Source organism: Hippopotamus amphibius, chromosome 7 (genome assembly GCF_030028045.1).
Source record: "Hippopotamus amphibius kiboko isolate mHipAmp2 chromosome 7, mHipAmp2.hap2, whole genome shotgun sequence".
Classification (NCBI taxonomy): Eukaryota; Metazoa; Chordata; class Mammalia; order Artiodactyla; family Hippopotamidae; genus Hippopotamus; species Hippopotamus amphibius.
This window is the reverse complement of record NC_080192.1, coordinates 24,588,824-24,612,131: the sequence shown is the minus strand read 5'-3', so window position 1 is coordinate 24,612,131 and position 23,308 is coordinate 24,588,824. Positions and strand designations below refer to the sequence as shown.

The window sequence follows — 23,308 nt, the reverse complement described above, 5'->3', positions numbered from 1 at the left end:
TTACTGCTCACTTAGAGACAAGATAAAATCTTGATCAAAGAAGATTTCTACATTCTGATTGGAGTATTGAGTTCCTTACAGTGTGGTGTCAGAGCATCTCACTACTTGCAAGGAAGGTTCTAGGGCTGTAATTACCTGCCTTGAAAAGCAAAATCATCATCATTTGCCTTCAAAGAATATTACAGTACAGTACACATGACATGTTAGGCCAGCCTCACAAATTAGCACAGGTCCACAGAGTCTTCAGGAAATTAGGTCAGACCTGAAAGAAATCAGGCTGTGGTCCAATAAGCTTAATCTTAAGTGGGAAATTGGGCTCACAGGATGTTAAGGTTACTGTCTTTATTTATTTTTAAGTATGACAGAACCAGTAACAGTTTTCAGTGTTAAAGACCTATTTTTCTAAGCCATCAAATATTTCTGATCCTTCTCTTAGATAATTTTTGGCACTGCATAATTTATAAAGAAAGCAAGTTCTATACTAGTTGGAAACTCATACTTTAACCATATAAATAAACTTCCTATTGCCCATAATGCAGGGAAAGAATTTCCCTTGCCCCCAAATATTTCCCTTGAGGCCATAGCTTCCCTGTCAGAAGCAGGGAAGCTATGGCCTCCTAAAATCCCTGTTTAAAATGCAAAAGTCTTTAGGGCGTTAACACTTCAAGCATTAGTACACATTAATGTCCAAAGGTTAAGGCTGAGTAAAATGCTCATGAATTTAAAATATAGTGATAATTAGGATAAGGCTGAAATACAAATGAATAAACATAGAGTAATTGTTAACTACCAGGCTCCAAAATCATTCGCAGTTACAGACCTCAAGGTCCAAAAAGAGGGATCAGAATCATGCAAAAGAAGGATCATTTGCATGTAATTTATTCTTAAACTGCTGTCAGATATTTTCCTAATTTCAATTCGATTGTTAAGCTTGGTTTTGGGGGGATGGTCAATATAGCCTGTTTATTTTGAGCACAGGTTTTGGAGTCAGAAGGCTGAGACCTGGTCCCTGACCTACGGTTTACTCTGACCTTGGTCAAATACTAAAAATCCCTAAACTTTGCTTTCTTAAACTGTGAAATGGAGATACTAATAATATCCTAAATTGTAAAGCTATAATGATGATTAAATGAGATTACATTTCAAATGCTTAGAACAATGCCTGGCACATATTAAGGATAATCATTATTAAGTGGTCGAAATGGGAAAAGTATAGTTTGGATTTGTGATCCTAAGTGTCTGGCTCTCCTATTCGCTCTCTGCCCAGAACCTTCTCTTTGTTCTCATCTCATACAGCGGTGAACAAGAGCAAAAACACCTCAGGAGCGACACTGCTTTCTGGACCGGGTTTTTTCTTCCTTTGCCCTCCAGGGGCCGCTGTGTTTCCCGGAGAGCTCGGGATGCCTGGTTGCCACGAGACCGTCGCCAGGCAACCGCGTGTACACACACTCCCGGTCGCGCCCGAGTCTCGTCAACATGGCGGAGCAAGGCACCTGCTCGACCTCTCCATCCAACGTGTCTCCCACGTCGGTGTCGCCGCCAGGACCGCCGCCAACTCCGCCCTCGACTTCGACTGCGATCTCGAAGTCGCCCCTGGAATCGAAGGCGAGCTCTCTGAGCCCACTGTCTCGCTCGACCTGCCGCAAGGAATTGTTGCCCCTCGCCGTGTTTTATGGGCCGCTGGACGCTAAAAACCCGCTCCTAGTCTCCTGTGAAAAGGAGATCCAGGAGCTGCTAGGCTTTATGAAGAGAAAGAAGGCTTTAGCTACCACGGAGGAACAGAAGCATGAGTTCCACAGGCGTTGGTAAGCAGATGCAGGGCGCTGGGGCGGGCGCTGTCCGAAGGGCAACTCCCAGGGCCAAAGAAGGAGTGCTCTTGAGGATGCAGGTGGTGGTCCCGGAGCTGGGTCAGTGTTGCGAACGCAGAACCTGGCCAAACGGCCCTGGAGATACAAACAAAGTTTAAGAAGTGGAGACTCATCGGTATTACAATCCTTAATTCCTGGTAAATGCATCTTGGCTTCCTGCTCGGGTCAGAATAAAAATCAACAAAGAAGTGTTTCATAACTCACCATTTGTTCTGTTTCTGAGTGTCTTCTAATTGCTAATCTATGCCAATAAATTTTTGGCTCACTCACAGATTTCACAACTTTCCATGTTGTGGGTACAATTTTGTATCTGGAGGAAAAGGAATAACTTTGAGGTAGCTAAGGTTCATGAAGAAGTTAATTCTTGATGCCACGAAGTATGTCATTCTGTGAACATTTGTACTTTATTCCTTTTTATATTGTTACTAGGATCACAGTAACTTTTTCTTGATTTTGTGACTCATTTTGCACGTTTGCCTTTTTTTAGATTCTATCACCATGTTATCTCAAATTGCAGACTGTTTTTAAGGTTCTTTCCTGTTTATGTTACCATCTTTCTTTCCCAGTAAAAACACACTGCAAACTGAACTGCTAGAAATGTAGACAGGTGACAAAGAAGATAGGTAGTCAATGGTTTCATCCATGTATTTAATATGAAGACATAGTTTTAACATATTTATTATTCATTCGTACATTTAACTACCTATGTAGTGAGTACCTCCTAAATATCAGGTTCTATTCGAGGAACTAGGAAAACATCAAGTTAAAAGATACACAAATTCATATCCTCATGGAGCATGTGGTTTTGTGACTACAGACAGCCACTTAACAAATATGTAAGGAAATTATTTTACAGGAAGATAAGTGCTAGGGAGAAAACTAGAGCAGGGAGGGAGATGAGCATATCAGATGGGTGTTATAATTTAAAATGGGATGGCAGGGAGCATGGTCAGAGAAAGTCAGGAAAAGCGACCTCTGAGAAAGATGAGGAGGAGATATGGTAGCAAGTGATGAGGATTTCTGTAGAAAGAGGTGGCCACACAGGGAGAATGGCAGGTATGCAGGTCCTGGGGTGGGACAGTGACTGTGGGAAGAACAGGTTTCCAGCAGGAGTGAGGGAGATGAAGAATTTAGCTTTTAGATATATTAAGAGTGAGATGAAATTCACCATCCAGACAGAGCTATTATGTAGGTAGTTGGACATGTGAGTCTGGAGGTCAGAGGACAAATACATTTGGGATTCGTTGGCATACTGATGATATTTAAACTTTGACATTTGATGGAATAGTCAAGGGAGTGAGTGTACATGGAGAAGAGGAGAGTCCAAGGACTGAACCCTGGGACTCTTCAGCATTGATTGACAAGTGGGGTAAACAATAAGAAACTGGCAGAGACTAAGGAGTGGCCAAAGAGGTAGAGGAAAAGCAGTAAGGGTAGTACACTGGAAGCCAGGTGGAGAAAGTGTTTTAAGAAGGAAGGAATGGTCAGTCAACTGTGGCAAATCCTGCTGATGGGCCAAGTAAGATGAGAACTAAGAATTGATCTAGGAAAGCACATTACATAGCTAAGCTACATATATTTATATTTTAAACATTCCCGTGTTTGTGCCTTAGATAGCTGCTTATCTTCCCATCTCCACTACCAACATTCCAGTTCAAACCACCACCATCTCAAATTCCCTGCAGCCACTTGAATCTCAGATTTATCCTTCACATAGCAGTCATGGTGACCTTTATAAATAAATCACCCACTCCCCTAGCTAAAGACTTTTGTTTCCCATTGCTTTTAGAATAAAATTGACTCCTTCTGGTGTCCTCCAGGGTCTGAGGCTCTGGTCTTGCCTGTCTCTCTCATCTCAATTTATCCCTCACTTCTCTTGCAGGACTTTACAGGGAAACAGATCTTTCCGTTTAACACCCCCAGGGACTTTATATTTGCTGCCTCCTTTATCTGAAATGTTCTTTCCTCAACTTTTCAAATACCTGGCTCCTTCTCTTCTTTCAGGTCTTAGGTCAGTTGTTACCTCCTTAGAGTGGCCTTTCATATCAAATGCAGGTTCACCCATCAATTTATACTTTTATTTCTTTTCTTATGTCTTGTCCATCTCTCCCATTAGAATGTAAGCTCCCTGTTGACTTTGGATGCTGAGCCTCTTTCTCATTGCTTTATCTCTAGCACCTAGTGTGAGGGTTGGGACATAGTGAACATTCAGTGAATATTTGGCATTGGAAGAATTCAAGAGTTATCCTTGTATTGTCAATAATTGTAGACCTGGGTCAATCAGTAAGTACGGTATTGGCCCCATCTTTAAACAGAAACTCACAAACATTAAGGATTGACATGAACCATAGCCATCTAACTTCTTACATATTTAGATATTTATTTACATAATACTTTTTTATTCAGTGCCTAGTATATGCCAGGGCCTGCACTAGTCATGGGTTATACAATGATGAACAAAATAGATGTGGGAATCTGTGCTCATGGAGAGAGAGAGATAGGCTTTTAACAAATCACTAAGTCAATACGCAAACAACAAGTGCTATGAAGGAGGAAGCTACTGAGAATTTATACGTGCCAGGTATTGCACTAAGCACCGGGGATACAGCAATGAGCCTCTAGCTGCTTATATTCTAGAGGGGGAAATAGACAATAAACATATAAAATAAGTCCATTCTATGGTGACCTAGTAAATGATGAATGCTATGGAGAAAAAGAGAAGAAGTGTTATGGAGTGGGAGATGGGAAGTTGCAATTTTCGATAAGGTGGTTGGAGGAGATGACACTCGAGCTTAGGCTTAATGGGAACACAGTGGAGACCTGCCTTCAAATGAATGCTGAGGAAGGTGACATTAGGCTGAGATGAGAAGGATGCCTGGCAGTCAACCAGCAAGGAGAGAGGATAAACAGAGGGAACAAGCATGTGGGAAGGTCTTGGCAGGAGAGAACTGGGTGCCTTTGGAGGAATGGACAGAAGCCTATTTAGCACAGTATGGAGAGTGTGGGTGCAGTGGTATGAGATGAGATTAGAGGAGTAGGTAGGGCTGTGGAAGGCTTTAGAGGCCATTTATAGAGTTGAGTTTGCATTTATTCCAACTGCAACGGGAAACCATTGCCTAGTTTTTGGCAAAGAATAAACCTTGTGTGATTTTTGTTTTAAAATATTTTGGGGATTTTGTCCAAATGGAGCAAGGATGGCAATGTGGAGACCAGTTAGGAGGACAGGAGGTAGGAGTTGCTTTTATAACATATTTGACAGATGGGTAATTTTTAAAATAAAAAATTGTGTCTTTTTATAACTATAGGAACTTTTGTAAGCATAAAAATTTGTAGTATTTAAAATATAGAATTTGATCATATCAGCAATATCCTTAAATTTAGAGTGGGATGTGTTTTAAAGGTGTGCTTTTGTTATAACCACATAAAATTTTGATATTCTGTTTATATAGTTATGATTTTCTGTTTTAGAAAATTCTAAACATCCAGCAGCAGCTATAATCAAATAGCAAACCAAAGTATATTAACATTCTTTTCTTAAATGATGTACATTATATAGTATATATTACATTTTCCTTACTTAATTATTATGTAAGCCATTCCCAATGAGCAGTCTTAACTTGAACTTATGGTTCACTTAAAAAAAAAAAAAGAAAATTCTCTTATTATGTAACCTTGATTGATTTAATGAAGCTGGTATTTTTCTTTTATGAGTAACAAACCTACTCATCATTATATCATCTGTAAGATTTAGAAGAATTAACTCTTTCATCTACATAATTATCATCTACATAGTTCAACACTTGGTGAATTTCTTGGATTCATTATATTTATTCTAATACAATAGCATTTCATGAAGCAGCAAAGAAAAGTGAAAAAGGTAAAACAAAAAAACAAAGCAAAAAACATTTACCTTTTTAAAATTCTATGGGCTGTATTTGCCACACTCTTTATTTAGCATGGTTATTTACTACTTGGTACTTGTATATATTTTCCTGCCCCTAAATATTATTAATCCATCCATGAAGGTAGGAAAACCCTGTATCCCCTCCTCGCTTGTCAGTCAGTCATTATCATTTAATTACCTGAATGAATTCATTAACATGGTTTTGTTGAGGTTGTTCCATTAATACCCCAACGTGTACCTTGTAAGTATTGATACTAGAGCCATCTTCAGTCCTTAAGTTTAGCTTCTTATCTGTATTAGTCAGTTTGGGCTACTAATTACTGACTAGTAATTAATAATTAGTCAGTTTGGGCTGCCATAACAAAATACAATAGACTGGGTGGCTTAAACAACAGAAGTTTGTTTTCCCACAGTTCTGGAGGCTAGAGGTCCCAAATCAGGGTCTAGCAGGGTCAGTTTCTGGTGAGAGATCTCTTCCTGGCTTGCAGATGTCCACTTCATTCCCATAGAGCCTTCCCTCTGTGCAAGGACACAGAGAGAGAGAACAAGCTCTCTGGTGTTGCTTTTTAGAATGGATTAATCCCAGCAGACCAGGGCCCCACCCTTATGACCTCATTTAACCTTAACTACTTCTTTAGAGTCTCCCTCTCCAGATACAGCCACACTGGGGATTAGGGGTTCAACATATGCATTTTGAGGGGACGCACATATTCAGTCCATAACACCATTCTTATCTAGAAATTTATGACATAGGATTGTACAACTGTTAAGAGACATTTGTATTTTTCCTAGAGACATTTATAATTTCTGAGAGAGAGGGAAGGAGTAAATATTTTCTAAATGGATGAACAATATAAGCAACGATCTGCTACCCTTTGAACTCTGATTAGAAGCCATATGGGAAGCATAACTCTAAACGGACTGACTGGATATTTGAACCCTTGAACTTTCTATAGAAAAACATAAAATAAGAACAAGGAATTCTTTCCCCTAGTCATTCATTTATTCATTCATTCATTTTTCAACAACGATTGAATACTGACATATACTAGATATTCACTGTTCTTGGGGGCTGGACAATGAACAATATAGATGAGGTCCTTGCCCTCAGGGCATTTACATTCCAGAGGACTGGAAGGCAAAGTTACAGACTGGCTAAGAGCATGGATGCACTGAGCCTCAGTTTCATCAACTATATATTTGGGATATTGATATTACCCATCTCGATTGCTGTGAAAAGGAAATGAAAAATATTCATGTTTGCAAAAGACCCAGAATACCCAACACAATATTGAAGGGGAACAAAGTTGGAGGACTGATACTACCTGACTTCAAGACTTACTATAAAGCTACACTAATCAAGACAGTGTGGTATGGTAAAAGAATGGCCAAACAGATCAGTGGAACAGAATAGAGACCCACATAAATACAGTCAATAGATCTTTTGCAAAGGAGTAATGGCAATACAATGGAGCAAAGACAGTCTTTTTAACAAATGGTGCCAGAACGACTGGACATCACGTGTGCAAAATTGAATCTAGACACAAACTTTACACCCTTCCCAAAAGTTAACTCAAAATGGATCACAAACCTCAATGTAAAATGCAATGCTATAAAACTCCTTGAAAACAGCATAGGAGAAATCTAGATTACTTTTGGTTTGGCAATGACTTTTTAGATATAACACCAAAGGCATGACCCATGCAAGAAATAATTGATAGGCTGGACTTCATTTAAATTAAAATTTTCTGCTCTGTGAAAGACACTGTCAAGAGAATGAAAGCCAAGCCACAGACTGGGAGAAAATATTTGCAAAAGCATATCTGATAAAAGACTATTATCCAAAATATACATAGAACTCCAAAAACTAAGTAATAGGAAAACAACCTAATTTTAAAAATGCGCCAAAGACCTTAACAGACACCTGTGCAAGGAAGATATACAAATGGCAAATGAATATATGAAAAGATGCTCCACACCATATGTTATCAGGAAGATGCAAATTAAAACAACCATATATCACTACACACCTATTAGAATGGCCAAAATCCAGAACACTGACAATACCGAATGCTGACAAGGATGTAGAGCAACAGGAAAACTCTCATTGATGGTTGGAAGTTAAAGGGGTACAGCCACTTTTGAAGACCATTTGATGTTTTCTTACAAAACTACACATACTCTTACCATATAATCCAGCAATTGTGCTCCTTGGTATTTACCCAAAGGAGTTGAAAACTTATGTCCATACGAAAATCTGCACATGGATGTTTACAGCAGCTTTATTCAAATTGCTAAAACTTGGAAGCAAACATGTCTCCCAGTAAGTAGACTGAGAAATAAACTGTGGTATATACAGACAATGGAATATTATCCAGCGCTAAAAGGAAATGAGCTATCAAGCCATGGGAAAAACATGCATGAATCTTAAATGCATATTACTAACTGAAAGAAGCCAATCTGAAAATGCTACATACTGTATGATTCCAACTATGACATTTTGAATAAAAGAGTTCAGTGGTTGTCTGGGAGGCAGTGATGAATATGCAGAGCACAGATGATTTTTAGGGCAGTGAAACTACTCTGTGTGATACAATGGTGGATATGTGTCATTATACATTTGTCCAAACCCATAGAACGGACACCAAGAATAAACCCTAATGTATACCATGGACACTGGGTGATAATGATGTGTCAGTGTAGGTTCATTAATTGTAACAAATGTACCACTTTTGTGGGTGATGTTGATAATGGAGGAGGCTGTGCATCTGCCACAGATAGGGGTATATGGTGAATCTCTATACTTTCTGCTCAATTTTTCTGTGAACTTATAACTACTCTAAAAAACAGTCAATTTTAAAAAATGCATATAAAGAGTATAGTCCCAATGTTCATAACAGCAGTATTTATTTAATAGCTAAGATATGGAAGCAACCTAAGTGTTCTTTTTTTTTTTTTTTTTTTAACAATTTTTTATTTTTTGATGTGGACCATTTTTTTTAAAGTCTTTATTGAATTTGTTACAATATTGCTTCTGGTTTATGTTTTGGGTTATTTTCGCCTCGAGGTATGTGGGATCTTAGCTGCCCGACCAGGGATTGAACTCACACCCCCTGCATTGGAAGGCAAAGTCTTAATCACTGGACCACCAGGGAAGTCCCAACCTAAGCGTTCTTCAACAGATAAATGGATAAAGAAGATGTCACACACACACACACACACACACACACACACACACACACGCATGCACACACGCACAGGAAGATTAGCCATAAAAAAGAATAAAATCTTGCCATTTGCAACAACATGGATAGACTTGGAGGGCATTATGCTAGGTGAAAGAAGTCAGAGAAAGATAAATACTGTATGATAATACTTATATGTGGAACCTAAAAAATACAACAAACTAGTGAATATAATAAAAAAGAAACAGACTCACAGACATAGAGAACAAACTCGTGGTGACCAGTGGGGAAAGGGAAGGGGGGAAGAGCAAGATAGAGATGGGGGATTAAGAGGTACAAACTACCATGTGTAAAATAAATAAGCTACAGGGATATATTGTACAGCATAGGAAATATAGTCAATATTTGATAATAACTAAATTGTGAATCACTATGTTGTACATCTGAAACTTATGTAATATTATAAATCAACTATACCTCAGTGAAAAAATAACAAAATTTTAAAAATAATTAAAAATGTATATAAAGAGCTATCTGTGCTTGGTACAAAGGAAGCAGTACTTTTAAACAGAATTCCATTGATCAATAATTAGACTAACAATAAGGCACATTAAAAAGACTTAGCACAAGATAAGTTTTTAAGGATTGCTTGCAATTTAGGTTTCCTGCTGACTTTGAAGCTATCATTTTTTTTTTTTTATGATTTTTACAGTGCCACCTCTTTGTTTAATATCTGGACCAAATACGCCCCCCGGCTGCCAACTGCCTATTACAACGAAAAGCTTCTGAAGGTTGGAGACAGCCTTTGTGAAATGAAAGTAAGTACCTCCGCAGTAAAAGAGCCCAGATGAAACTCATGTGGCTAATTATGATTTTTTTTCTTTTTTTTAGGTTTGATACCATTCCTGTTTTATGTGATTTGATTTTTTTCCTTAGAAAAATATAAAGGATTACATAAAAATTTTAATGAGGCACAATAACCAAAGAAGTGTTAGCTTTTAAATTCGGTCATTGGGATTCTCCAGAGGTGAGAGATTCCTGAACAGAACGACAGTTGGCTGGGGCTGAGCAGGAGCACAGCCTCTAGTTAACTGAGGGTGTGGTAGGCGCCCAACAGGAAATGCTGAGTCATCATGTTCCTACCTTACACAAAGGAGGCCAGACACCACTTCCTGTTGTTTTTCACGGGGCTGGCCTTGCCCAGCAGACAACTCTCATAGCTCCTGGCCTCGTTGCTATGGTGCCTGCTTCCAGGTGCCTTGTTTTAATGACTCTCAGCGCCTTCTTCACATCTTGCTGTATGTAATTATAGCAGTCATTCTATACAGACCCTGACTGTTGCTCAGTATTGTGTTCCAACCAAGTTCGTGCCCTAGTTCCACACCAATGCCCAGGTCCTGGATTGCTGTGGACTCATGGACTTGGTTTGATAAGACCACACCATGGCTGGATTTTCAGTTAACGAAAATATGACTTTTCCCTGGTAAGCTCTGGCACAGGCCCAAATGACTCCAAGTTAAATATGTATCTTTGGCACACGTAGGATCCTTGGACCAAGTTATTTTATACAAAGTAATTTAGGCCAGACATGGGCAGTGTTCAGTTTGTGAGTGAGCCAGGTCCATTTTCCCCAGGCGCAGCGAACCAAACGCTGAGCCGCTGAGGTTTGCAGCGGAGAAAGAGTTTATTCACAAGGCAGCCGAGCGAAGAACATGTCTCAGATCTGCCTCCCCAAAGGCGAGGGAGTTGGGCTATCCATGAGATACAAGCATAGAGCGGCCTTGCGCGTGGGAAAGGTGATCGGAGGTAGGGGAAAAGGTGCGGTAGTCGGTGTTCTGCGCAGGCGCACCCGGGTCACGTGCTGCTGCGTATTCAAAATGGAGGCGCTTGGCACGATTGGGGGGGCAGAGCTTTCCAGCCTCTGACGTCAAAAGGCCTATTCAAGGCATATCTGCGCTGGCCCAGCTTTAGGGTCGGTGGTCCCAACCAGCCGCCAGCCCGCTCGCACTGGGCAAGAGCTGACTCCAAGTTCCTGGAAAACAACTGGGCTGCATGAAGCTGGGAAGGTATGCAATTTAAGAGAGAAAAAAAAAAAAAAATGAGAGAGGAGAAAAAAAATAAAGTGGGCTTAATCAATGAGGGTAGTGTACAAGCAAAGGGGTCTTAACAGGCTGTCCCCTTATCTGTTGTTCTGTAAGACAAGCTCACGAATGTCTACTTATGAGCTTCTGTTAACTCTGTGGGGACAGATTTTTAAAGTCTTTTCAAGTTACAGCTTCTCAGCTTCATTTTCCTCCTCCATTTCTATTTTTCCGGACTTGAGTCTCTTTGGTCTGGGAGGGAAATTTACCAGATAGAGGCTAAGATGTAGAGGAATTTTCATAAGGAAGCACTAAGATCTGTTTTCCGCTGCCAAAATTAGAGAATCGTCTTAGCTCCATGTAATTGGACCATGTTTCTTAGAAACTTGAAAATATAGAGTTTGGAAAACTACAGAAAAAAATCCAAGTGAGATCCAACTTGTAAGCTATATTCATTTGAAGTGGAATAACAGTTTTGACCGGGATTAGAAGAGAGCCCCCTTCTCTAATGTTATGCTTCTCCTCAACATAATCAGGAGCTGGTGATAACACAGTTTGGGATTGTTTGAGGAGTGTCCAGGTGGGTAGAGGGAAGGAGAAGGAGCGTTCTAGAAGTTGCTAAAGCGAGTTGATGATGGGTAGTGGCTAAGGATTCAGAATATTTCAGGTAGGATGTTAAAAAATTTACTTAAAGGAACAAAAAATGTTTTAACTACTTTTCACTGATGGGAAAGTGGGCCAGTAAAGGTATTTATAATGCTGGAAACAAACGTGAGTGGTTACTTTGGTTTCTAGAATCTATTTTTATTCTAGTTACAGTAAAGCTCATCTTGTTGGACCGCTCATGTTTTGAACCTAGACCTGAATTCATTATGTGAATCAAGTTAGAACGGAAGAGGTTCAGAATTAATTAGTGAGCAAGTAACAAACAAGTCAATAGAAATAGAAACAAAACAGCGTTTGACTGTGATGCCTCCTAAGGGGCGAGGTAACGCAATAGGCAGTTCACACCCAGGGCAGCTGCTTTTCCTGGAAACGTGGTTGCAGGGGAGGAAGCAGAGGAAGGGTTGCAGCTGACTCATATGTAGAACCCTGATCACATCCACCGGCCTGAAACTCTCCAGGTCAACCGTGCCCTGTGGGCTTCAGAAATGAGGCATCTGACTTTGTAATGGAAACAGAAGCACGAATTGGAACTAACAAGAATCGTACCTAACAACAGCTCAAAGTTTTTTGATTTGTCCAGATATAACCTCAGAGACTGTCTACAGATGAGAGAGCCAGCTCATCTCCCGCATTTTTCTCTTCTCTTCTCCCTTCTTTCTTTCCTTCCTTCCTTTTTTCCTTTTTCTCTCTCGCTTCCTTTCTCCCTCTCGCTTCCTTTCTCCCTCTCGCTTCCTTTCTCCCTCCTTCCCCTCTTTTCTCCCTCCCTCGATGCCCTCCCCCACCCTTTCTTCCCTTTTTGGAGCATAGGAGGTGTCAGGGAAGCAAGGCTGGTTATACAACTCCTCTACCTCTCTCACTGAGTAGGTGGGTTACCATTACCTGTTGAGGTTGACTCTTTTGGATTTTGAATATATTCAGGTATTACCACACACAGTGCGTGGGTGAATAGTCCCATCTTTGAGGTCATGATGGCCTCATCTCACGATTGGCTTGTTGTGAGGAGAATTAAAGGAAATAATGCACATGAATTGCCAAGCGCAATGTCTGTTACATTTGTGCTTGGAAATAGTAGTGATGATGGTGTCGTGCTGATGGTAACAGTAGTAATAGTAGTAGTCGACATTAACACTATTAAGGATAATAAGAGTATTACCTAATTTTAATAATGATCAGCAAAATCATATTTCGAAGTCTTCATCCAGTCCTCTTTTTATTTCAGGAGTATAAATTGGCCCTTTTACAGTGCTATGGGAGATATCTTCAGCAGTTCAGCATCGACTTTGACGAGAATAAAGCAGATGTGAACCAATTCAAAAGTGTCTTTTTTCCGAAAGGCTTTGGAGACAAAAGTGCTGCACATACAGTAAGATGAAAGCAGTAGCTAAAATAGCGACCACTTATGATTAGCTACGCAATCGTCTATCCTTTAGTTGACAGCTTCTAAATGTCTTTCAGTTGCTTGGCATGGTATTTACCTGTATGCTGTAAGTTGCTTAATAAATATTTTCTGTGTTGGATGAGAAGGTGCACTTACTAAATTTTGTAAAGATGCTTTGGAGATTGTGTCACTATAATCACTTATTCATCCAGGAGAGAGTTATTATTGTTACTAATATTGGTAAAATGATTTTAGTCTACAAAGTACTTTAGAAAACATTGGATCCTCACAGTAACTCTGTGAGTTAGATACTGTTATTATCCCTGTTGTACAAGAGAGAAAAAGAAAGCTAATCACACAGTATAATAACTGTTGGTTCTGGAGAGGAAACATAGATCTTCTGATACACAAAAAAAAGTTATGCTTTTTTCTAGTATACCAGTATTATTATGTTAATTGCTACTAGTGATTCACTGGTTGAGCATTTACCATGTGCTAGGTAGTCTTCTAAATGTATTATACGAATTGTTATCTTGCAGCCTCATTGCAGTCCTAAGAGATGGGTACTATTATGCCTCTTTGACAGATGAAGAAACTGAGGCTTCTTGGAGAGGAAGAAACCCAGTCCACTTAAAGCAATGGGGAGAGTTGGTGTTTGAACCCTAATCTGTCTGACTCCAAGGCTATGCTATTCCAAACTTAATGATTATTCTAGGCCTTGGAAGCAACATGTGGTTTAATATGCAGAAAAGCTCAAGCGTGTTTGAAGGCACATTCAGTTTGCCTGTAACATAGGTGCATGAATGAGAAGACCGGGCAATGTGAGATGGTGCTTAAATTGTATGGAGTGGGGGCGGTGGATCCTGATACTAGCAAATAATTCTTACGACACCGGCTGAATGTCCTACAGTTCAACAATTCTGACTGTCTACCTGAAGACCGTGTCAAATTCCACAGGTTAAGGGTTCAGTCTTATAAGACCACTCCTGGCCCCACCCCACCCCTTGCCACTTCAGATGCCAGTTGCAAGCTCAGGTTGTTACTGGTACTTCTCATTGACTGGCTGTAAATCAGAGGTTCCTGCAGATTTGCTGCAGAGGTTCACAGAACTGTGGAAACATTTCAGTTACTAGATTACATTTATTATAAAAGGATATAATGTAACTCAGGAACAGCCAGAGGGAAGAGATACAGAGAGCAAGGCATGGGGGAAGGGTGTGGAGCTTCCATGGCCTCTGCAGGCGCACTACTTCTCGCAGCACCTCCACCTGTTCATCATCCTGGAAGCTTCCCAAACCCCATTCTTTTGGGTTTTTATGGTGGCCTCATTACATAGTCATGATTGATTGAATCATTGGTCATTGGCAATAGATTCAACTTCCAGCCTCTCTCCCCTTCCCTGGAGGTCAGGGGCTGGGACTGAAAGTGCTAAATCTCTAATCACATGGTTGGCTCCATTGGTAGCTAACCTCCATCCTTAGGCACTTTCCAAAAGTCACCTCATTAACATAGCAAAAGGTATCTTTGTCACTCTCAACACTTAGAAAATTCCAAGGGTCTGGGGAGCTGTGAGCTAGGAACTGTGGATGAAGACCAAATATATATGAGAACTATATTTTGGGTATCTGAATGACCAAATATATATGAGAAATATATTTTGGGTATCTGAATGACCAAATATATATTTCTTATAAACCGTAATATCTCAGTGCGCCAGTGGGAAGAGTGCTGAATGAAAAGTTTGAACTTCTAAGGACCCTCCTATATCACCCTAGTCCAGGCCTCCATCTGTCTTATACTATTGCATCATCCTGCTTCCATTTCCACTCAGCCCCTCTACCTGTGAAACCAACTGCATGGCTGCTAGAAATAGCCTGGATGTATCCAAACAGGAAACTGCCTGATGGAGTAAGGCCCACTTGTGCTATTAAGACTGCCCACTCCCAGTTGTACTGATGATCCTGTAGCCAAAATCTCTCTTCAAGTTGACATAAAGATCTCACTTTCCACATGTCCCAAACTGAACTCATCTTTTTTTCTTCCGTAATTGGCTCCAGCCAGTGACTCAAGCGGGAAACCATTGCAGACCTCTTTCTCTCGCTTACCTCCCACTTCTGATTGGTCACGAAACCCCATTAACTCAGACAAGACTTAAATCTTTCCGTTCTCTTCATCCCCACTTGCAGGACTCCATTTCAGAGCCCCTTTTTTCTGTGTACAACCTCAGAGGCATTTGATTTCTCCTCGCCTCCTACACGTAGCTTTGTCCTCTGTCTGCTTTGCATCTTTCACATTTTTGTCAGAATTAATTTCTAAAGTGTAAATCAAATAATTGTACTCCATCGTCCTTTGGCTTTACCCTTTGGCCATAGCCCACGTTCTTTGAAATGGTGTGGAAGCTCTCCATGTTCTGACTGTGGACCACCTCTATAGCCTAATTTATCTTAAACCTTCTTATCCAACTTTAAAAAAGACTTTCAATTCAGTGACCACGGCAACCACCTTAAGCCTTCCTAACATTGTGTGTGCCTGGAATGCTTTTCCCTCGTCTTCCTCATCTTGACTCCCTGTTGCTTAGCAGAGTGTGGCAAACAGAGGTGCTCAACATTTTCTGAAGGAATTATATAAATGGTAATAATTTACATCTGAATTAATATGTTAGCATGCCATTGTGGGGGTTTACCAAAATTGATTCAATTCTGTATTCTTGGAAGTAGGATTTTGTACTCTTTGTTTTTGCTTTTGAATTTTTTTTGTCTAAGGAAAGGTGATCTTAACTAAAAGGATGCTTTGAAGAAACCTATATTGCCATGTTTCTTTCCATATAGTAGTCCACTAAGGCTGCTATAACAAAAATCCAGAGATTGGATGGCTTAAACAACATCTGTTGCTCATAGTTCTGGAGACTGGGACGTCCAGGATCAGGGTGCTGGAAGAGTCAGTGTCTGATGAGAACCTGCTTCCTGCTTGATAGAAGGCCTGCTTCCCCCTGTGTGCTCATATGGCACACGGAGAGGTTTCAACATATAAATTTTGGGAGGACACAGACATTCAGTCTATTGCCCTCTACTAATTTATTCAATCAGTTAAGCAGAATTTTCCATTTTAGTTTTTTATATTTTAAGAAGTGCTTTCCTAAGTTGCATAAATGTTATTTATATTCCTTTTTTTTCCTCATGTGTTTCAGTTTCATGCTTTAAATGGCAAAAATATTTGCAACTACCAGCTGGTCTGTGACAGTGACGTGAACCTGCGGAACAAAGAATCTGTGACCCAGTGTCTGAACATCTTGTCCTCCTTCAGACTCATCATGCAGGTGGCTTTGTCACAGGAGCACCTTTGCTGGATTATATTCAATGGTATATATCAATGTATTTTATTTTTCATTGTGTCTTTCAGAGAGTTATTTAAACACCAGGATTGATGGTGACTTGATTACCTTGTGATTTAGAACATGTTCATTTCATAATAGGACAATTATGGGCTTTTTTACGTTTTTATTACATTTCAATTTGTCCTGTGAACAGGGATTTATTCAGCATGTCTGTGGGTTTTCTTCTCAAGGGAGGGTCAGAGGCTGTGAGGACAATCAGTTTTGCATGTATACAAAATAGGGACCACAGTTAGGAGGTAAATATAAATGGGGAAGGATCGGAGGATTCTCACAGGTTAGATTGTTTCTAAGCATCATCTGTTTATTGGTCCCCTCCTGAAATACTTTGGCCAGTGACTAGGGCTTCCTATGTGTCAGCCTTCTCCTCCTACTTGTTTTTGAGTGAGGAGCTCTGAGAATGTGCATGTGTCCGTGTGTATAGTGCATTTATGCATGTATATGTGCCTTGTGTAGATACACGTATGTACATGTGTATGCATTATGTGTCTCATGAAATCAATCTTACCTATCAAAATGTAGCATTTTTTTTCCTTTTAAGAGTTACAACTTAAATTCAATTAAAATTCTCTTTAAAGTTACAATTTGAGTTTACAATGAGTCACCCACAGTATTGTTCTCTGGATAACATTCTTAAAAGAAAAATGATGACAGTGCGTTCTGTGTGCATAAGACCAGGGCAAAATAACTTGAGAGAAAAGAAGGTTTTCAGTCCAGTGATTGTTAAGCTTTTGTGCCCCCTCATCCTCAAAGTTGCCATAGCCATCTCTCCACCTGGGGTGCTCACACATCTTGGCAGGGGCTGAGCAGGAGCAGAGGTTGTGTACTCAGCAAGGCATGAGAGGACTGAGGGTTGGGCCCTGTGGTCAGGCTTTGCTTAAAAGGTGGAAATGATGCAGCGTGACTCCCTGTCTGAAACCCTTTTACGATCACACACAAACCCCCCCAACATGCTTTAAAGAATGAACAATTTCTGTATCTTCTACATCCTTTTTCTGGTGTGTGCCTTTTCTTTATACACGTGGCGCCGTGTTCTAGATTTTATCCTGTTTCCTAAATATTTTTCTGTTCAACGCTATGGTTTTAGAATCTAGCCATGTTGCTATATGTAAACCTAGTTCGTTGACTCTGCCTGATGAATTGTACTCGGCAGATACCCATGCACCTGTAGGGATGGGCACCTGGTTTGCCCTGCCTCTCTAACTGCACAAATAATTCTGCAGTGAATATGCTCGAGTCTGTCCTTTTATAGCCCTGTGTGAGAGTTTTCTGGGACTTCTGCCCAGGAGTGGGGTTGCTGGATTGCGGGAGATACATATAGTTAGTGTCATTACCTGCTGTCCCTGTTTTCATGAATTCATCTCACACTTATTAAGTGCCAGGCATTGTTCTAGATGCTAGGGATAGAGAAGTGGATGACAGACAAAAACCCTGTTCTCATGCTTACATAATGCTTCCAAGAGATGATAAACAAATCAAAACTAAATGATGTATCAGATGGTGATGAGTGCTGTGCGGGAAAGGAAAGCCGAGAAAGGGGTTAGGGAGAGCACTGGCTCGGCTGGGGCCCGGCTGCAGTTTTAAATAGACTGGTCAGGGTAGGCCACACAGGAGGTGAGATGCCTTTGAGTAAACACCTTACTGAGACATCTGGGTGTTTGGGGGAGGGGCATTCCGACTGGGAGATTAGCAAGTACAAATACCTTGTAGTTTTAAAACTTTGGAATTTAAGTCATAAAGAAATAAATTAACCTGCAGTCAATTTCTCAAAATACATTTGACCTTTCCAGTTAGACGTTAACACTCTTTTAATTGACTATTATACATCCACACCCTTGGTTTTTAAAATGTTTAACCAATCTTGGTTCTTTCACAAAATCAAACTGGGTAAATGAATGTTGGATAACATCTGACTTCTCAACTGACCTGAACCCAACTCATTTAAACCCTTAAATAGATTATCTTGGTGGTGGCTATCTTTGATGAAAAGGAGTCACAAGGCCATAAACTCCGTTTTAGGGATTTGGTTAAAAATCAAACAAACTTCCAGAGATATCCTGAGATCGTAAAGATTTAGTCTGTGCTCCGTTTTGTACCATTGACTCTCCATCAGGCTCCTGCCATGGACTCTGTGAGCCATGTCAAGATCCTGAACCACCAGAGAAGTATTCATTTATAGTCACAATGCACTAGGGCTGCAAAGATTAAAGGCACATCTTTGAAATATAGAGAGCCCTTGTTATTCTCGAGGGCCGTCTCCTGGGGCTTTCTGAAATCCCCCAGTTCCCCTTGCTGAGTGCGTGTCTGGGCTTCTGGCTTACACCTGAATCACATGTTCTGTGGAGAGTCATGTGTTTCCTATGCATATCCTTACTTGGTGACATTTTTTTTTTTCTCTAAGAAACACAGTTATACAGTCAGGTCAGCAAAGCCAAGTTGAGATAAGAATGCTGAGCTTGAGCTCTTACTAGCTGAGTGGCTTTTTTTTCCCCAGTGGATCTTACATGAGATAAACAACTCTCTGTCATGGGAGCAGGCACACTAAGAATGCTAAGGACTTGTATTCTCAGTGAACTTTATGGTGCTTTAAGTGTTTAAGATTTTATTCAGTACTTTTTGGTCACTGATTTGTGTAATGTTTATTATGCTTGCAGGTGTATTTTAATCAAGGGATGTGTGTTTTGGAGCAGATGCTGTTTTCTCAGAAGCTGTTGAAGTTTAAACGCGGACATAGGATTTGTAATTGTTGAATTTTGGTGGTTATGAATTTTAGATCAGATATTTTATAGAACATATTTAGATTGCTTGTCATTATAATTACATGCCTTTTTAAAGCATGCTATACTGTCTTTTGGGTTATGGTTATAGCCTTTGTATATAGAAAGATACATAGAAAGATCCATGGTGATGTCGTTCCCCACTCACCCTCCGCATGCTGCCATGAAATGAGTCTTCTATCCTCATTTAATTAGTGGTCTGATTTAAAAAATAATCATACTTGAATGATCTTAAATAGGAGTTGGAGATGGCATTTTTCATTAGAATGCTTATGGGACATGCCTTAATAATGGGATAAATATTATATGAGACAGCAAATGAGTATAATGCAACCTCTTATGCAATTATGATTTTCAAATTATGAGTTTCCTTGTTGAATATTGTGCCATCTGATTAAATATGTATTCTAGTCTTATTTGGAGATAAATCTTCAGTTTTTCAACTGTGAGGAAACCATGGGAACCAATAACATAGGAATTAATAAAATCACAAGGTACATGAATTATGCTACTAAAATATTTTCCTTTAATATATTTCAAAACTTAAACTGCCTTTCAAATGAGACTAAAAGATTCCTGTGCCAACATATTTAAAATATGGTCATATTAGTTCTTTTAATGCTCTGGCTACAAGTTACAAAAAAATTTATAATGATTATAGCTCTCTAGCCATTATCAGATTTTCTCATGAGAAAATCATTTGTTTCGAGAACTGCCAACTTAAACTACAGAAATTGAAATGTAAAATTTCATCATTTGTGAAATATGTTAACCTTTTTCTCCATCTAGGTACCATTTACATTTATACCATTTGCAGAAAACTGATGATCATAGGTCACTCTTCCAAGGTATGAGATTTACTGACAAATATCTTCCCCTGTAATTCCTGGTTTTCTTAAGATTTGTTAGCGTTGAATGCTGAACAAAGAAAATTTAGTAAATTATATAACAAAATGTAGCGAACGTATATTTATTGCATACGTTTGCTGTTTTTAGTTTTCCTTTAACTTGATCACTTGTAAAAATGCAGACAATAAAGTATCAGTGAAAAGAAAGAATTTCTAAAATTGATAGATATTTCTCCAGGGACCCTCAGTCTCTCAGATTCGTCATAACTTGTCCATATGATACTGAACATCTCTCTGATAACTATATCTCTAGGTAGGGTGGCCGTCTGTTCTAGCTGGCCCAGGACAGTCCTGGTTTATGCCTGTTGTCCTGGAGTAATTATTAATAGTGTCCACTTTCACTTTTTTTTTTCCACAGTGAAAACTTTTATATTTAGAATTAGCCAGCTGGACTCAGTTTAGATGATCCCAGTTTTGTTGGCAACATCCAAAGCGTCATAATCAGGGGCCAGTCGAACATATGCCTTCTTCTCTCCATCAGGCCTGATCAGAGTATTTACCTTAGCCACGTCTACGTCATTGAGCTTCTTTACAGCCTGTTTAATTTGGTGCTTGTTGGCCTTGACATCCACAGTGAACACCAGTGTGTTGTTGTCTTCTATTTTCTTCATGGCTGACTCAGTGGTGAGCGGGAACTTGATGGCGTAGTGGTCAAGCTTGCTTCTCCTAGGGGCGCTCTTCAGAGGATATCTGGGTTGCCTCCTGAGCCACAGTGTTTTGGGCTGTCGGAAGGTGGGTGACGTCCGGATCTTCTTTTTTTGTGGCTGTGGACGCCTTTCAAAACTGCTTTCTTGGTCTTCAAAGCCTTTGCTTTGGCTTCGGCTTTGGGAGGGGCAGGGGCTTCCTTCTTCGCTTTCAGTGCCATCTTCGTGAAAAGGCCCCACTTTCACTCTTAAAAGTGTCCTGGCTTGGATGATAAACTACGGTTAGCCTGTTTATGTCATGCTATGGAGTTTGGACTGCATTTTGCTTGAAGAGCTTGGATTGTACTTATGGCCCAGACACAAGCTGAGTGAACAAACACCTAAACTATGTCCCAGTCACAAGCTGACTTTATTTTATAGTAAGAGTCTCACTGACCAGTACTCACTGCTTAATTTTAGCTCAAGGAAGTGGCTGACACTTCTGTTGACTTCCTTACCATGCTGGTAGCACTTCTGTCTGCAGGAGACATATTTATTCCCTGTGTTCACTGTCCAGTCAGTGGAATGTAGGCCAAGAAGGGAAAATATACTCCCCTTGAAACCATGCTGGAGTTGTTGCTGGAGTTTGCAACATTACTGCTTTAGTCTTCTGTATTGCATGCGAAACCTTGCTCTGAATATTCTAACAGTCAGGATTGGTGTATTGTTCCCGATTTCCTCAAAACATAGCCAAGCATCTTAAAAGCTGATGACACTTAAAAAAAGTAAAGATAGAAACAAAGATATTTGCATGCTTAATGGATAACCTTAATTGTGTGTTCTCTCTCTGTTTTGTTCCTTGCATTTAAAAGCTCTATTACTGACAGTGACTTGAACAAACTCTGTACCAGCTTTTTGAGTTAAAACGAGGGGAGGCTGTCCCATGTATAGTGTAAATATGACCTACAGACTATTCCAACAATTCTCTATTCATTTCCAGATGATTTCTTTAAAAGAATTTGCAGTCTCCTATTGCACTTGCTGTAGCAACAAATACTGCTTCACGGCATCATCACATTTGGTCTGTTTTAGTATTTTTCTGGCACAACTTTGAAGGGCAGAGTTGTCTGTGCCAACATTTAACTGTTAGTGTTTGTACTTGTTAATGCTGAGAGAATTTTAATTTAACATGATAGTCATCTTAAAATAATTTATTTATACTCTTTGTTAGATATCTTCTCTCCCCCCTCATATGACTTGAGTTTCTTTCTGACAAAATAAGGAAGGCCTGAAGGAGGACCGTTCTGTAGTCCCAGTCTTGTGGGATGGGAGTGTGGGGAGTAAGGAATGCAAGAATTTTAGGGTGGTGGGTGGCTGTACAGTTGGCACTTGCAGATCAGGATGAAATTCTTTCAATTCGTTCAGTATAATAAGTTTCAAGGAAATTAACTTTCATCCTGAAATCCACAAGCCCTCAGCTGACCAGTTGATCCCTGAGCTGAGACTATAAATTTATTTGTGTGTATTTATGTATGTATGTGTTTATTTTATTTTTATTTATTGGCTGCATTGGGTCTTTTTACTGCTGTGCACAGGTTTTCTGTAGTTGCGGCGAGCGGGGACTACTCTTTGTTGCAGTGTGTGGGCTTCTCATTGCTGTGGCTTCTCTTGTTGCAGAGCACGGGCTCTAGGTGTGCGGGCTTCAGTAGTTGTGGCGGGTGTGCTCAGTAGTTGTGACTCATGGGCTCTAGAGCACAGGCTCAGTAGTTGTGGTGCATGGGTTTACTTGCTCCGCAGCATGTGGGATCTTCCCAGACCAGGGCTTGAACCCGCGTCCCCTGTGTTAGTAGGTGAATTCCTAACCACTGCGCCACCAGGGAAGCCCCTGAGCTGAGACTATAAATGGACTTGATGGGTCCATTTAATGGGGACAAGCCTTTGGCAGTCCAGCCACATCTGAATCCTCCTGATTCTGTAGGTGCTTTACAGTTCAAGTCTGTTACAGCATAAGACAGAAGGAGAAATGGATGTGGGATCCTTAGGCTTTTCTTGGTGTCACCCCAGAGCAATCTAAACTCCTGTTCCTATTATGGGAATTATGATTACAATTTGTTATTATTATTGAATCCCTACTACATGTTAGGTACTGTGTGAAGGGCTTTGCATACACAATAATACCATGATAGTCTTATGAGATAGGCACCGAGACTGTCACCGTCCTTTGTTGAATGAAAGCTTATCATCTCTCAGGTATGCTTCTAAGTACTTCCACTTATCATCTCATTTAATCCTCACACCAGCACTTTGAGAAGGTGCTGTTATTACCTTGATCTTATAGACAAGGAAGCTGAGGCTTAGAAAGGTTAATTCACTCAAGGTCACACATCTAGTTAGAGATGTAGCTGAGGCTAGAGCCAACGCCACCCTGTGCTGCCTCTCAACACCATTAGAATCAGGTGTGGCTGTTGGTATATCCCATGACCCACCCTATTTTGGTTCATCTGTGCAAATGGAGGAGTTCTGTGGG

At 40.1% G+C, this 23,308-nt stretch overlaps 1 protein-coding gene and 1 pseudogene across 2 annotated transcripts in view; one reads left to right on the top strand and one right to left on the bottom strand.

Annotated features, from left to right (window-relative positions):
- The first annotated feature begins 1,476 nt into the window (after nucleotides 1-1,476).
- CFAP54 (cilia and flagella associated protein 54) overlaps nucleotides 1,477-23,308 on the top strand; it is a 277,803-nt gene continuing 255,971 nt past the window's right edge. For both annotated transcript variants that reach the window (XM_057741715.1, XM_057741714.1), the window contains exons 1-5: nucleotides 1,477-1,805; nucleotides 9,670-9,775; nucleotides 12,924-13,067; nucleotides 16,270-16,441; nucleotides 20,040-20,098. In XM_057741715.1, coding sequence (XP_057597698.1) covers nucleotides 1,477-1,805; nucleotides 9,670-9,775; nucleotides 12,924-13,067; nucleotides 16,270-16,441; nucleotides 20,040-20,098 — 810 coding nt within the window. The remainder of the gene's footprint in view (nucleotides 1,806-9,669; nucleotides 9,776-12,923; nucleotides 13,068-16,269; nucleotides 16,442-20,039; nucleotides 20,099-23,308) is intronic.
- LOC130856824 (60S ribosomal protein L23a-like) lies at nucleotides 20,529-21,023 on the bottom strand (annotated as a pseudogene).